This window comes from Acanthopagrus latus, chromosome 4 (genome assembly GCF_904848185.1).
Source record: "Acanthopagrus latus isolate v.2019 chromosome 4, fAcaLat1.1, whole genome shotgun sequence".
In the NCBI taxonomy this organism is placed as follows: domain Eukaryota; kingdom Metazoa; phylum Chordata; class Actinopteri; order Spariformes; family Sparidae; genus Acanthopagrus; species Acanthopagrus latus.
This window is the reverse complement of record NC_051042.1, coordinates 1,171,369-1,188,494: the sequence shown is the minus strand read 5'-3', so window position 1 is coordinate 1,188,494 and position 17,126 is coordinate 1,171,369. Positions and strand designations below refer to the sequence as shown.

At 41.5% G+C, this 17,126-nt stretch overlaps 1 protein-coding gene across 3 annotated transcripts in view; it reads right to left on the bottom strand.

Moving 5' to 3' along the window:
* Nucleotides 1-17,126, bottom strand: part of cdh8 (cadherin 8) — a 100,440-nt gene that overhangs the window by 51,233 nt on the left and 32,081 nt on the right. For all 3 annotated transcript variants that reach the window (XM_037096673.1, XM_037096675.1, XM_037096674.1), the window contains exon 3: nucleotides 10,619-10,913. In XM_037096673.1, the coding sequence (XP_036952568.1) occupies nucleotides 10,619-10,913 (295 nt within the window). The remainder of the gene's footprint in view (nucleotides 1-10,618; nucleotides 10,914-17,126) is intronic.

Here is a 17,126-nt window from a genome sequence, read left to right as displayed (position 1 = left end):
AGTTTTTTCCAATATATAATCAAAATATGTCTGAGCTCTATTAAGCTGCACGAGTGACATGAATAACATACCGTACATGAGGCACAAAAACTGTGGGTGCTCCGCTGTGGCTGTGAATTATTGTACATTGTCTAACGCGATGACACAGTCAAGGCCATGCTATACTATGTAGGAATTCCTACATTATGTAGAGGAAGGTTCAAAATATGTGGGCATTTTCCAGGCAAGTGGGTGTAACAAAAGACTCTATCAAGTTGCGTTATGGGAATTGTAGGAGTGCTTTCTGGAGCTAAATTAGGATACTGTGGTCTTCCCTGCTTCGATTTTTGTCATTCATTCTTTTTTTTTTTTTTTTGTCCCTTCAAGTTCCCAACTTTATGGAAGTACACTGATGCAGTAGTCTTTAAAATGAAACACTCTCATAATAAATGTTCCCTTCACAGTGTGAAATGATTCTTTCATTGTGCACAAGCTGCCTCTGTTGCTGCCTTACAATGGCAGATCAGAAGCACCCAGATTCAAATCAAAGCCAACAGATTACAAAAGCTTTGCTAACCCGTTTTGGCCCAGTAGAAAGCCCACTGTGCTGACACTGAAGGCTGCAACCCAGTTATTTGTGTTGTTTATCGATTTGGTCTTCATTCTCTCAAATTATCCATTCATACATTACATATTTGATCAATAAAAAGGGACACAACAGTGAAAAAACATATTTTAATGTGTGTACTGTCACATCCTCATACCTTGATTGCCAGTGATGACATATAAAGCCAACTCCAAAACAGCCTTACTGTTGCAGCAGGTGTACTGGACCTTCATCGTACAGCCGCAATTTAGAAATCTACTTGGTTATGTTGAGGAAACATGGTTGTTTGTGTTTAGATAAGTATGTCATATGAGTAACTTAGCTTACACACATAACTCACAACCACATAACTCAAGTGGCGTTATGTATGTGCCTCCCTGTGTGGACGTTTTCACTCTTTCTGTAATGTCACCTCAGTGTGACTTCTTCTATTCTGCTGGAGGAATTACTACGGCTGCAAGGGATCGTATGCCCAACAATGAGAAATGGGGAGTGGGGATGGGTCACGATTTTCAAATAATTTTATAGATATTGGAAATTAAACCTTTTATCTGTTTTTGTCAGATGCAATATAACTTGCTTTTAATATTTCCCTTGTTCTTAGCAGCACTTCGAAACAAGGCCATACCTGGTGGTCCCGGTAGAAGCACATTATATTCCCAGGCTCAGATAAAACTTGTGTAGTGCAGCCTTTTCCACACAAGGTCAGTATAAACCTGTATTTGTTGTTGTTGAATAGTTCCCAGTGACTAACATCGCATTTTTGCTTGAAATCTGTACATCCTGGGAAAGTAAGGATTAGGTCATGTTTGGCGTAATCATGATTTGTGGATCCACTAGCGGTACATCTCTTCCAGCTTTAGTTACAACAATGTGAGCTTGTATAGGTCCAGTCTATAAGTTTTCAGAAAGTCACTCCCTCAAACATTCATTTATTCCTTCACGCACTCACACACAGTAAGCCTATCTGCCCACCAATGACCATTAGAAGGAATCAGAGCTGACACACTGAACCAGGATCAGTCACTATCCTCCCCTGCAGTCCTGCTGAAGGGAGGATGCTGTGTCCTTGTTTTCGCTCAGAGATTGATTAACTGACCTTGATGCAATGATCAGCAGTGTGTGACAGTATGACAGCGAAAGATGAGTCTTACATGCATTTCAGGGTTGCAAAAACTTTCATTACAAACACTTAATTAAACAGGACAGCGACCCGCTACGTGACGAGTTATGTGTTCCTGTTCTGTGTGTCGAGTCGAGCGCTGCAGTCTTATGAAGATTAAAAACAACAAATTCAGACAAATAGATTTATTTTTTTAACCTCTGCAGCCCTCGTGTCCCACTGCACCGAGGTTGACCCTGTTGCATGAAATCCATTTAATCACATCCACTCAGCAGGACAACACAGAGGGTGGCATTTGTGACAGCCATGGCCATCCACATCCGTCTCCTCGTCATTATGAATACAGGTGGGCACACAAACAGAACCATGGACACGCGCTCTCATTTACCTTCCCTTTCATGAACTTTGTTTGTTATTTAGCTCGTTCCTTTTCATTTTCTCTCGTTGTGCTGCTTCATGGGCGCAGCATAAAAAGGAGGGAAAAAAAGAGCCAACTATGTTCGGAACGACACTGTGGCGAGGAAGAAAGCTGCTTTTTGTCCTTAGTCTCATTGAGAGTCTTTTGCTATTCACTGGGGCAAGGCAGCCAGGCCAGCAAGGGAGGCAATCTTATGCAGATCACATTGAAGGGCTTCATTACCTAGAAGCCAGCTACTTTTTGTTCTCCCTCAAGGGAAGAGTGAGAGAGAGCATTAGCTTAGCAAAAGAGAGCGATGGCGAGCAAAAGCCAGGGAGGGGGGTGAATGAGAGGGAGAGAGGGAGTGAGTTACAAAGAGAGTGCGTCTCTGTGGGCTACACAGGGGAACAGGCACAAATTACACCTGAACAGCATCTTTACGACTGCACGGTGGCTTTATGCTAACACTATGTGTTTTAGTGCACGTGTGCACTTTTATGCACTTGTGTGTGATCTGCATGTGCCTTGGATTCACTTGTGCTAACATGCACAGCGTGTTCCTGCATGTCTGCCTGCATGTTCCAGAAAAAAAGGAAAAAAAAGATCATGCCCCAGGAGGCTCTAAAGGGCTTATATTACTGTATCTAAACCAATGACTGATGATGTTACATACATAATTCAGAGGTAAACTAGAGAGTAAAAAACATTTGATGAATTAGTAGCATGTATTTGTTCATGATATAGAGCAGCTGTGACTGTGTGTGTGTGTGTGTGTGTGTGTGTGTGTGTGTGTGTGTGTGTGTGTGTGTGTGTTTTGATGCGTTGTTGTTATTTTTTATTTTATTTTATATATTTTTTTTATCCCTGAACAACATATGTGTTAGCAAGGGAATATCTGACGTTTCCTCTATATAGTCTATATAATGGCTAAGTGTGAAACAAAGAAATGCTGAATTAGCAATTACTCTCCCTGAGCTGCTGGCTGTAGCAAAAGGCAGGAGCAGTGAAGAACCATGATAGATACAAAGAAAAGAAAAAAAAAAAAAAAAAGATTTACTGGGTTATTGACAGGTGACAAATATCACGTGTGAATAAAAACAAGCCTACAAACAAATCAAGTCACACAGGAAGATGCACATACACACAGATGGACAAGTGCAGATGCGTTTGCCAAACGAGCTGCGATAGATAGGAGTAGCAGGTTATTTACAGAGAAACTCCAGCGTGTCAGTTAAATCCTCTCTGCCTCCGAGGCCTGTCCTATCCCCATTTAGCACGGCCACAGAAAAGGGCAGGCTGGCATGCGTGCCGCCTGGCAGTTAGACAGAGTCCGAGCCTTGGCCAGGTTCACTGCTCTGACCCCCTCTCACCCTAGCGCAGCCTGTGAGCCGCCCACCACCATCACCGCAGCCCCGGTCTGCCGCGTCCCTGCCCAGCCCAAGAGCGTGCTTGTCAGATGTGTCCCGGCCCAGCGCTGGCCCAGCTGCCCACTATGTTAAAGGGCCAGGGGCCCCCTGCCACTCAGTCCATCTGCCAAGCTGCAGACCAGAGTCTAGGATCAGAGAAGAGAGAGACACAAACACCAGACACCCTCGCTTTTAGCTCGCTGCTCAAAGCTCAACAGAGAAATGCCAGATAAAAGATGCACTATAAATGTGCTTCTTTTACTTATGTGGGTTGTGGTGACCCTGAAATACTGCTAGGTTTTATTCAAGTTAAACTGCATTTAATACATTCAGTCTCAGACTCTCCAAGAGCTAGATATGTTTGAGATTTACTGAGAGAGCAGCATAGTACAACAATATTTTTAGGTATATCAAGGAAGGGGATTTTTATAGAACATCTGGTCCAAGTGGAGCATGAAATGCTCTTAAAATAGCTCAACTCTCCCTGTATTGATCTGAAAGATGCCAATGTGAAGAAAAAATAAGTGAAGAGCGCAGATAGATAGATAGATAGATAGATAGATAGATAGATAGATAGATAGATAGATAGATAGATAGATAGATAGATGATGTTATACTAATTGAGGATTATGTATCACTTATAAAAGTGTGTGTGCATTAAATCATCTGAGATCACAGTGAGCTTTCTGCTATACGTTGAAGGCGTGAGACGATCAGCTCTGATAAAGGTCTGCATCTCGCTCATTTCCATACGTCTCCCCTTGATCAAGTCGGCTCATTTATCGTCCAAATCTGTGATGACAAGCCTTTACTTATTTTCCCAGCTGCTGGTGGTGATGAGAGCGTAATCAGAAACATCATTAAAGCTCCACATAGACGGCTGTGCCTGTTAGTCCTGTTACCCACACCCATAATAACTCTGAAAATGCAAATCAACTCCAGGTAATCTATTAGTGTCACTTAAATTTTATGTCTGCGCTCCAATTTAGCAGATCTTGACACATTTGGCGAGGATCCCTGCTTCCGTACAGGTATTCATTTTGCTGGGGCTTCAGAGAGCACGGCCCGTGTGAAGAGGAGATGGGCCATCTGTCTACGCGCCCGTTTATTAATCGCCCTGATAATGAAGCACGCGCAGCCTAACACTCCTGGGGCAACTCTCGCATGAGCTCCGTCCCGCAAAACAACTTTTAGCAAGTTTGTTTCGCAGTACGGCAATTATTGTCATTCGCACCACCCTCAGTGCGGGGAGGATGGTCTAGCGACCTCCTCCTAATTACCTGAAGCATTACTTCAAGCAGACTTTGTAATTTCCAACTACATCACAACCCCCTTGTTAGCTGCAGAAGGGTAGCAGAGCCTCATAATTCCAGCATATGGTCGACAGACATACGGGGGAATTTGTCAGCTTGTACTGCCCTTAAAGTCGAAGACCCCATTAACAGGAAAACAGGATCTACTAATCCTGTGAGATCTGTGCAATCCACACAAATGAATTAGAATTCTCCTCATGCCAGACGTGCACAAATAAGCAACAAGCTCTCTTTTAATTGAAGTGACAGTAAAACATAATTATCTAATGAATATATGTATGAAACTATGAATACAGGAGGGATGTTGAGAGGTTGCGTATATCAAATATTAATTTGATTAAATTAATAGATAATGATTCTAATTTTTAATCTTCAATTAAAAGAAGCAATCACATGGTCCTTTGCTTACCTGGGGGTTAGAGGCAGAGGAAATTAAACAACCCATGGATTTGTAAAACACACAAAACAAAATCAATTAGATAACCTACAAAAGACCATATGAGGTGAAAGCTGCTCTAATCAGTGATTTCAAATCATATCAAATAATACGTAGTAGCGTGGACACAGAGATGCTCTCCACAGCCCTCTCTCACAGCAATTACATTCATATACTACATTGCTGCAAAACGTTCATGTTTTCTGTAAAGTGTATTCCTTCATGCCATGTGGTAGGCTTATTATTTATCAGGAAAAGAGTTTTTTTTTTTATTTATTTTTTTTTTTTTAAGTTAGCGTGTATAGAGACTACAACAGAGCTAAAAGAACATTGCTGCATCACATGGCCAGAAAACAACTGAAAATGAGTGCTAATGTTACTCTGCCACTGCCGGGTGTGTGGTAATATGTTAAAGGGCACCTCCACCAAAAAGTGTGGCCCAGGGAAAGCTGGTTAACATGCTAATGTCGGTACATATCTCTGCAGCACAATGTCAAAACTGCTAGATCTTTTCTTTTATTTCTACCATATAGCCCCTTTAAGTTGCCCCCTTTAAATTTGCTGTGGTCATGGTAACAACATAAACATATTGTAATGTATGTGATACATTAAGTAAGTTATGGATGGACGTTTCATGTGTTAGGTTGTCTTTTGTGTTCACAAGGGACACAAACTCTTATGGGTGAAACGATGTGTCTGAGCCACTCTTCCGCCCCATCCCTCCTCTGTATGTGGAATTTGTCTCTTCATCATCATAAGCTGTTTGCGCAGACAGTCTATATGGCCTTTTTTCTGTGGGGAGGACAGTTTTTATTTTGGAGATGCATGTTCTTCCTCATTGTCATCAGCACTATAGTAATCAAAGCACAGCGGTCACGAAATCTCTACTGACAACCAATTTATCCCGGATCCTTACACTAATGAGATCAAACTGTTCTGACTGGCCGTCTCTCCTCCAGCACAACCACCATCTTTGCTCTCCACTTCCTCTCATTGTTGCGCTGTACTTGGAGAGACGATCCACTAAACAATTAAAATGGTAGTCACCTCTATTCTCGGCCATTCAGGGAAATGAAAGTCAGAGAAAAGTCACAGAAAGCCACACATCTTATCCGACTGGCCTTTTTAAAGGAAGAACAAAAGGTCTTCCTCCTTCATTTCCCATTAACCTCTATGCTCCTCCACACACAGGAAACATGGCGACCTCAATGGCCCATGTCACATATCTCATCCGGCTGTGGGGACCGCTTCCTATGGGGGATGGTGACATTCAATGAGGGTTTTTTTTTTTTTTTTCTCTATCTAGCCGTAGTCCTTGGCAGATAAAAGGTGGGTGTTGATATTTGTCCCTGGTATCACTGATACGCTGTGGATACACTCTTGATAAGCGAGGAGCCGGTAAGACATTGATGAAGTCTGGAGTGGAACTGACAACCTCTGTAAGTGGACAGCATTGTCATGAGAACCAGCCAGCTTTGGTCCGGATTAGATTTTTGATTATTAGTCGCAGGTGGCTTCTCACTGAGCAGAAACACATCAGCACACTCAGCATTGTCTGAACTCAATACCAGATAATGCGGCCTCTCATAGCATGTGTCATAATTACATCTGAATACTTCCCGGTTTCATGTTGTGGGGGAGATTTGCTTGTATGCACCAACATCCGCTTATTTTCTGACTTCCTGTCCTGTGGACATAATTAGTTAGCCACTGCTCGGCACACTTTCAGTAATCCACTGAGTCCTGCACAAATTCTCATTTCATCACGATAGAGATGAAACACCACCGTCAAGAAGTCCCGGTGATTTATGAATATGAGGCAAGATAGATGAATGTCTTATTTGTTTGTCCAGAGCATCTGATTTCTTCCTGTAATGCTGCAGCCCATGAAAACTTAACAAGAGGAAAAACTAGTCGCTGAAAGAAAAGCCTTTCAAGCAAACAACTGAGCATTCCTGAATGTTTAATTAATCAGTAGTGACAAAAGGGAACAACAATCAACAAAGAGACGCCGATTTCCATTTCTTATGCATTATTCCCACTGGCAAATCACAGAGTGCTGTCAACTACCACTTTGCTCTCTACCCTGTCACTGTGGCTGTCCCTGCGCTGCACTGCACTGACAAAAAACCCTCGGAGAGCAACAGTACATTTCAACTGAAATCCAAAACAATGAGCAGCGGGGATCAAGTAACAGAGTTCAGACAACAAGGAGTTCACTGTTATTCTGTGTTTACACGGATTCTTCTGCGTTGCGTTTTGTTCCTTTTTGTTGCTGCCGAAGCAGCGGCTCCGGCGGCAAGCACGAATCAGCCACAGCCATCATGAGAGGCTGAGGCTAAATCACCATTACCTCAAAGAACTGATGCAAAGGATGCAACATACAGATGGGATTTACCGAACAGATTCCATTACATACCTCACGCCATCTGCCCTAGCATGTTATGTCAGCTCTGTGACAGGTAACAAGAGGGAGCTCGATGAGGAAACACAATAACAAGCACAAACTGCCCAACAGCAGACCTCAACACCCTCGCTGAACCCCTCCAATGTCAAAACGGCATAAAGACACACTGATCTCCTTCCTGCTACTGATAGAAACATTTTCTACAAGACTCCCACTGCTCTAGGGTCAGTGAAGTGGCTCCTCTGAAAGAAAACAACACAGTGATCCACATCCGGGCCTCTGCCAATCCCACATGAGCGATACATTTGAATTATGTGATCATCACACGGTGGTCATTTAAATGCATGGATGGCACAAGAATGTGAATATATGAATACATTAACATACAGTAAAACTGAGAGTGTTTGCAGTGGTCTGTGTACCAGTGGGTTTGTGGGGGATTGGAGAGTGTTAGCCTGTGGCAATTAGCATCAGTCAGTGCTGTCAGGCTAAGTGACAGAGTGGTGCTAACAGTTTGTGAGTGTAGACACAAGCCCTTTGTGCTTTTACTCAGCTGGCTCTGCATCCTCTGTGATTATGATTAAATGCTGCAATCTTGAATAAAAACGATCCACGTGCACACTTTTCAGTAGTAAGGTTTGTATATTCTGCATTCACATGGGTTCAGATGGATGGCGGATGGGAAACATCTACTGACGGAAGAGTAAAAACATAGACAGTGTGGCAGAACGGCAGGACGGCAAGACTAAATACAACGTGATTGTTGAGTCAGAGTTCAAGGTTGCCTGCGGTCAGTGGCTGAACTACCAGCAAAGGCATTGGTGAATGACAAATTTGGAATGAGATTCGACAATCGACTATCTTCCTCTGGAATTGCCGTTTGCACCTTTAATATAAATTCTTGCTAACACATATGATTATTCGTTCATTTCCAAAGAGGACAGTGGAAGAGGAACAGAGAAACAGAGTGTTTTCTTGTCAAGGTCATCCTTCCTTGTGTTTCCTCCCTGCTCAGCATCAACAGAACCAGGGAGCTGACACACACTTCTGCCTACATCACTGATAACTTTTATATCAACCAACAGCAATGGACACAAAAAGTACCTTGTTACAAATTGCAAATATTGAACACAAGTGATTTGTCATTTAAAAAATACAAAGAGGCATGCTAAACAAACTGAAGTTATTACCAATGTGTATTCCTTAATATAGGTTGGAATTTGTTGGGCCAGTTGTTGAGGAGAAACAGACAGGATCACTGCAATTCAATTCATGATTTTGTGTTATTTGTTTTGTCATTTAATCAGCTTGTTTTCTGTTCTCTTAAACTGTTCCCAGCCCAGATGAAGCTTACAACATTTGCATAGTTTGCATTGGATATATGTCAGTGGTGAAAACAGCTTTTTAAAGGAAAACCTTCAAACATATTTCATATGATATGAATGATAAAGCATTAATTGATTGGTCGGGCACCAATATCAGTTAAATATTTTGCTTAAAATGTGCATCCTTAGTCTTCACACAAGCACAGAAAAGGCTCTGGTTCTTGTCATATCACAAACTGGCATGACTGGTGTGGGACAGAGAGGCTCTACAGGTGAATGAAACAGCCCACAACATCACTGGTACCCATGTACAGGGCCTCAGCGATACTGATGAAGTTGAAGCTGCACACAGCCCAAAGGATACTGAACGCACCCCAGCCACAGTGTGTCCACCCTGCTGCCAGGGGACAGGACACCACAGTGTCTGCTGCAGTGCCACCACACTCAGGCTGAGAGCCTCCTGAACTCATCCTCAACACCTCAATAGGTTAATTTTATGACTTTGAGGTTTTTTTTGTTTGTTTGTTTGTTTTGTTTTTTGGTTTTTTGTAAGATGGGAATTAAAACATACACGCAATTACACAATCTTGTTGAATAATTATGGTTATATCAACATGAATCTTATGTGAGGAGGATCATCAGCAAAAAGTTTAAATATTCTATGTTTGGATGGCAAGACTATATACTGTTACTATTGCCTGTATCTCTGCTGGCCTCAACTAATTTTACTGACCATAAAAAATGTATTTAGTTTGCCATCTATCATCTTCCTGTTCTATGTGATTGTAGTATAAGCCCCAATACTGTGTTGCACTAAAAAAAGGTCAAATAGCAGTTCGCTGAAACAAAATGAGAGAAATGGATTCTGCTCCTCTTCCCTTTCCCACAGTTTTCTGTGTCCATAAAATATTACACTGTGAGCTTTCTAACATGTCCATAAATATTTGATCAGCAGCTTATATCACATAACTGACTGCACACATGAAAATGTTAAAGAACGCAACAAAAAATCCACATATTCCCATGCGGTCCTCATCAGAAGACGGCATGCCCTTTGAACTAGACAAACTGGAGAATAGATTTTTTATTTTTTTTTTAATTCCTGCCAAAAGGGTGAGTGCCGTATCTATTTATACTGATGTTACTGTAGCATGTGTGTTAACACTGATTTTTTCCAGCTTCATTATAATTCACGACATGTTAGAGTGTTAGTGAGACACCCCTGCATTTCTGAAATGGTGAGCTCTTTGATTCTCCAACATAAGATTGTTTGGCTCACGTTTTTTGCTCCATTTTTGAGTGGGCTGTTTTGTAGAGGGTGTAGCGTTAGCATTACACAGCCTGCTTTAGAGTGTGCTGACACTCACGCCAGTTGTTCAGCTGCAGCACTGAGCTATGGGTGAAGTTCTGGTGATTTGATTTGATTCATCATTCTTGTATTTTCATTTGCCAAGATACTCACAGCAAGCAAGCATGTAAATAGGCACACTCATTTCCTCTTGTTCTTATTCGCTCATTATTTTCATGCAATATCCCATTAGAGATCAGCCGTCTCTGAAATCTCACACTCTGATTAGGCTGCTGTGTGCGGCAGAGGGCTGAAAGGAAGTCTGTCTGTGACTTACCAACAGCAGACATCTCTGGAACAGAGGCTCGGTACGGGCCTTCAATGAACTGCGGTGGATTGTCATTAATGTCCTGGACTTTGATGATGAACTCGGATGGAGGCTCCAAGGGCTCGTCTGTGTCAGCATTAACAACCTGGGCTGTTAGTGTGTACTCTGCTTTCTCCTCGCGGTCCAGCCTCTTCATGGCATGGATGTCGCCTGTTAGTTCGTTGATGGCGAAGATGGTGCCTGCCCCCTCACCTGCTAGGACGTACTTGATGTTCTTGCCACCCACATCCAAGTCTGTGTGTAACTGCAAACAAACGAAGGAGAAAAATAACAGATAAAGTTAAAGGTGGAGCCAAGTTTTCACTTTGGTCCCATCGTGTAAACAGAGACGGGGGACTTTAATGAATGCAAAGTTGATATGCTCAGCATATTCTTGAAGTTCTCACCATGTAAATGCATTTAAGTGTACAATAAGACTGTAATGTGTTGTTTTTGCTGCTGTGCTTTGCAACAACTAGTGTAGCAGGGATACTAAACATGGCTCAACATGGCCTACACTTTGCTAAATGAGGCCCGCTGGGAAAAATAACTTTATAAGTAGCATAGGAAATGGACCTTAGCCTACATTGTTCCTCGTTATACATCGCAAATACATCATACGAACACACGTTGCGGGGGGATATTGCTCCCAACAGTCTGAAATTTACAGAACGCAGAAGCAGTTTAAATGTGCATTCCATAACGCGGCGAGAACAGAAAAGCATCAGAATCCATAATAAATTAAAGAGGAAACTCTGCACACGGTGAGTCATGCTCACAAATAACTAGCCCCAAAGTTACTGGACGATACTGCATGTTCCTCATTATTTTTGTAATTACAGTTTCATTAGTTCACTGAAGCTGCATTACATGCCAGGCTGAGTGGTTGGCTCGCACTCGCCGCATGGGCTTAGTGTAACTAATGTGTCTGACAATGCTATTTAAGGCCGGTTGAAACATCTGTGCACATAAGAACAGGTGAAACCCTCTGCTGTTCAAGTTAAAAAGGTACATTGGAGAGATACAGTGGTGCAGAAAGAAGGAGGTCAGGGAGGAGGAGAAGCAGCAGGGCTTCAACTTGAGTGGAACAGAGAACTTTGCTTTTATTCACATAAACAGAGAGAGCGCTTCTTTTACTGTAAGTCACCTTTCATATAAGCCTCTTGATCCCCAGGGTGAATGACTTTCAGAGGGGGTGGAGGCACCGAGTACAACATTTACAAATCCAACACGGCTGGCAGCCCTCTTCTTTTCAGTTTGTATTTTCGTTAATGTGCGTGCCTCTCAAAAACACACAGCCACAAACATACACACAAGCAGGCATGCTTCAAAACATCTGTATTCAGCAGCTTTAATTTCATTTCCTGCCACAGTGTTTCAACAGAGATTCCTTTGGGAGCGCGGTTAGGGTGCAGAATCGCGCGCTAAAAATCTGCCGGTGCAAATTCCGACCTCTAAACCCCCCGCAATGTTTTTATAAGCTGGCTTTTATGCATATACTGTCTCCGAGGTGTTGTTTGCAGACACTGACAAAGCACATTCACTTAAATTGTCACACCTTGCACTTTTGTTTTCCTAATTGTGCCATCATTTCACATGAATGATGTAGCTCATTAACACAAATGCCTCGCAACATCCTGCACACTGAGAAACTCTTTAAATGAGCTCAAATTAATGACGGTCTGTCATTTTTTTTTTTTTTTTGTTAATCCTATGTGTGACTCGTATGCCTGCAGCTATATGACTGCATGTGTCTATGTTTCTCTCAAGGGGGGGCAAATTGACTATTTCAGTTTGCATATTGGTTTGGGTTGTGGCATATATCTTTACATATTTTTAGCAACGCACCAATGATTTAATCCCGGTGTGTTTGGCACTGGCACTCTGCTTCCTCACTTGGCACTAATACTGTCAGGAGAGGTCACCCATGTATAAATGTATGCACAAATCATGTAGAAATATAAATCTCCTCCTTCCAGACCTCTTTTCAAGGTCAAAAATGATCTGCCAAGCTCCACTTTTAAGTCAGTCTGGTGAAGCTTTAGCAACGGCTTCATGGCAACTGTGCAAACTCAGTCGGCTCATGAGAACCATGTGACACGGTCAGAGGGATTCAGACCTGGTGTTAACATCCCTCCTGAGTGATCTGATCACAGGTGGACAGCTCTGTCAGTCGGTTTGTCAGTTCCCACCTGGTGTTAACGGTAACGGCATCAAACTTCGCTGCTCTTTACGCAGACTAACACGTAAATCACTTGGATCAATGAACATAATGTTTTATGCAAAACAAAAGAAATACTGCACCTTCAACTTGTGTTTCACAAAGTTGATAACGTTTCTCCTGACTCACAGCTAATGACTTCTGTATTTGTAAAATGTGACATTTTACTGTCTTTACTGTGAATAACCGTCATCTTCTTTCATATATTTAGTGTAAATGGGGCAATCACTTGTGACAGTTACTTCTAGCAGTTGCTAAATGTTGGCGGGCTAGACACACTTAAGGAAGCAGACTGAAGGCCCTTTAGAAACAGAGCAGACAGGCTGGTACAGACCAACTGACTCTTTAAACAAGGTCAGAAACAATCCATATAATTTAATGCCGAATCTACAAATAGACATCACTTATTTTGAATTTGCCCTAGTCGTTTTGCAACGTTTCTCCTCACACAGCAACTCCTAAAATTGATTTGTAAGGGAGTCTTGGGATATCATGGTTACTAGTTTGATCAGTGAAGCAGCGTTTTCACCAACATCTGCTGCTAACAGCAGGTTAACAGAGCCAAAACATGTCATTTACATTACAGTGAGCCACATGGTGTGTCTCAGGTCAAGATGAACTGTGGAGCACATCAATGTTGATTTGATGAATAAGTACTGTAAGTACGTCTGTCATGAAATAGATTTAGGTTTTTTTGAGTTTGAAGCTTTTTGCTGGATTAATAATATCATTTTAATATTTGTTGAGTTAGAAAAAAAAGTGAATTAAAAACACAATAAATAAAAAATAATAAAAAATGTGTCCTGCAGTCTAGAACTTCTGAAAGACTTCTTACAGATGAACTGAGGTGTTCTTACATAGCAAGTATCAGAAGTGGCAATGTATAAGTATCAGACATAGACTATGTAGTGCTCTCTAAACTAGTGGTGTCAAGGCAGTGCTCTGCATAATTATAATGGTGAGTCGAGCACCGCACATAGAAAAAAAGAAGAAAAAAAATGTAGCTGCATGCAAGCGAGGCCATTGCGACTCCAAGTTGTATGATGAACACATCCTCACATGAGTGGCTCACTGTGTGCTTTCTTTTGTGAAAGAATTCATGACTTTGGACACAACTGCCAAGATGGACTTGATTCCACTGTTTCTTAGCTTTTCTTAGACAGCCTTGGCATTGGACTGCAGTGGTCTTCGAAGATACAATTACTTAAAGGGGTGAGGGTGGGGGAGTCTGTCACAGGTCCCTGTCATTAACTGAGTTGCCTGGGCAACTAAAAGAGCACCAACAATCAGTGACATGGAGTGTGACATTCAGACAACAAGCAGATAATGGATTCAAACATATTATGATGACGTGCTACAATACAGCCTGGAGTCACCCATACGGTATTCTCAGCACGGGGTGAAGGTTGTGCATAGATCAGCTCCCTGCTTATATTTATTTTTGAATTGGTCTAGTAACAATGGTAAAAGTGTTTTTAGTTTCCTTTCCTGGTGGTAAAGTCACAGAAAGCCTTTCAATAACTCGGATAATACTGAAATATACTACCGCCATCATATGTTGTTTCATTCTTGTAGCCAAAGTAAGCAGTGGGATTGTATAACTGTCTCAATGTAAAAAGAATCCATCATAAAGAGGAAATAATGCAGCCTGTGTATGCAGACTGAGAAAGTTATTATGACTGCTGCCTCCGACGCTGTTGGAACAACAGACATCCATGCATTTTGAAGCTGCATCTCAGAATAATAAAGAGTGCCTTGGTTGTCTGGAGAAACACTATTGTGCATGCCCATGGACGCGCACACACGTGCACACCTCCGTTTGCCAACCACAACTTCCAATCAGGGGCTGCATGGGACTGCTCATCCTGTCAGCGGAGGAGGAAATATGTCGGTCCCTGCTCAAGATGAGCTTTTCACAGCAATCACTTGAACAATCACTGTGCCCTAATGAGGAAGATTCTACAGATTCAACTTCCACCCCCAAACCCCCGCCTCTGGCCTGGGCTCCGCATACTTAAGTGCAGCCCTACAGAGGGAACTAATGATTTTGCTCCTTGTCAGGGCAAGTGGTAGATGGGAAGTGTGCTCCTCCTCTTTATGTAAGCAGTAGGACTGGAGGAGAAGAGGGAGGCTGAAGGAAGGAGCAGGAGGGAGGAGATGCTGTCACTGTGATGCAGTCTGTCAGCTACTGTCTGCTAGAACAGTCTGCACACAGTACGTCAGACTTCTCCACAATCGTTCTGTTAGTCCTCAGAAAAGGTCAGAAATTACTTCTTTTGCCAAATTTACACACATACATTTTGAATATTATTTATTTATTTTTATTTTTTTTATCAGCACAGGAATGCTAGATGAGTAAAGTCATCGCTACAACAATATAACAGCATTCAACATGCATTCAACCCCACTTACAAAGTATAGACGCGTCATGAGAAAATCCTGCATCAAAAATTTAAGTACATGATAAATGGTCTCTGTGACTGACATATTTATATATATGCTATTATTAGATTAGTAATACTGATGCAACACATATAAAACACATAACTGATTAAGTTGTACATTTTCTTGACAACTGTATTGCTTCAGTATAGTTTAGGCCAGCAGCTCTTGACCACTTGAATTAATTAATGTTGCTCCGGGACATCATTGCAACTGACCAATCACGCGGCTGTGATGTAATAGCTTTGCAACTCTGGAAAAAGACTGGAAAAATATGCACATGGGAGAAGTTAACTAGATAAATATTGCATAATTTGACCTCTTTAAGCCTGAAATAGTAATTCAGATCACACCATCTAATAACTAAGAGGGGAAATGCATATTTGGTTAAAATTATAACAACTAATACACCTCTGAAACATATGACGTGAGGCCCCAACACATTGCTTCACAAGCCAGAAAGGTTGGAAACAACTAGCTTAATATTTAACAAGGTGTTATATTTGGAAGGTTGTTATGTTATTTAAATATAAAACTGCAAACTGAAAAGTGACAGGCTATCGGATAATTGTAGTAGGGTAATAAGCTGTCCGACTGAATTGTCATGGAGTAGAAGAATTTAATGACATAAATTGAAAATATGCAAGTTAAGTACTTTTTCAAGTGAAGTATTACACAGGCACCTCAAATTTCTAATCAGTTACAGTAAATGAGTAGGCACTTGGTAAATTGCCATCATGGCTATTTAAATTAATATGAAACATTTGGTGTCACTTTATGTAGCGAATGATATACTCTGACATAGATCTGTGTAAAAGTGTTACTGCATAATGCATCACTGTGTTGTCTCAAAACGTCATGTTTGTGGTGAAGACGGCGAGCATGTTTAACCGAGGCTGCATGACCAGACCAGGTTACAACACTACAGCAGACAGATGCAAACTACCATATTAAATATGTAGCAGATAGCATGTTGTTATGTAAATTTAATGGGAACCCCAAGGCCATGTAACGTGTGGACTAGTTTACATAGCACCTTTTGTAACAGCCAGATGTTAACCACTTCTATTCAGTTCAGTCAGATATTATGGCCCAATTCTCCTCATCTGGTCAATGTGACCCAGTCTCACAGAGCAAATCCAAAGAATTCATTCAAGAGGGCTGCACACTGCAATGAGGGATCAACAGGGGCTAATTCATTGCCAAAACTGGTAAAATTAGAGCTACCATTTTTTCCCCATCTGTACAGCCTCAGGCAACTGTAGCCTAAATAGTTACTCCAGACAGACTCTGCTCAAACACGTCTCGAAATGAATCCCATTTGTTGGATTTCAACTCTGTTAATTACACCTACATGAATAATCTGTAATTCTAAATATTGCAATAACATTTTGAATGTACGGAACAGATGGTACAATGCATGATATATGATACACTTAGCTATTCTTGGGAACATTTTCCCTCCAGTCTGTCTAGTGGCGCATAGCGGTTTATCAAATTGGACAGATAAGTTCCCTTCTGGTGTGAACCACGACAGATTTTACTGGAGGAAAACCATATAGTGAACATCCACAGTGCTGGGAGAATCAAAATGAAAGGTCTTGTCAGAATTATTGCAGCATGGAATTTTGTAGGCCTTTAAATTTTTCATAACACAAATGAGGCTAAATATAAAGGTGTTAAGAAGGGGTCTAATGACTATAGATTCATTTGTTTTTACTTCTGTTGGGCACTTATGCACATTAAAAAAAAATACTCTTTAAAGGTTAGGCTATCTTTTGTTGTTCTCTTGTGGCCACAAAGTAATGAAATCCA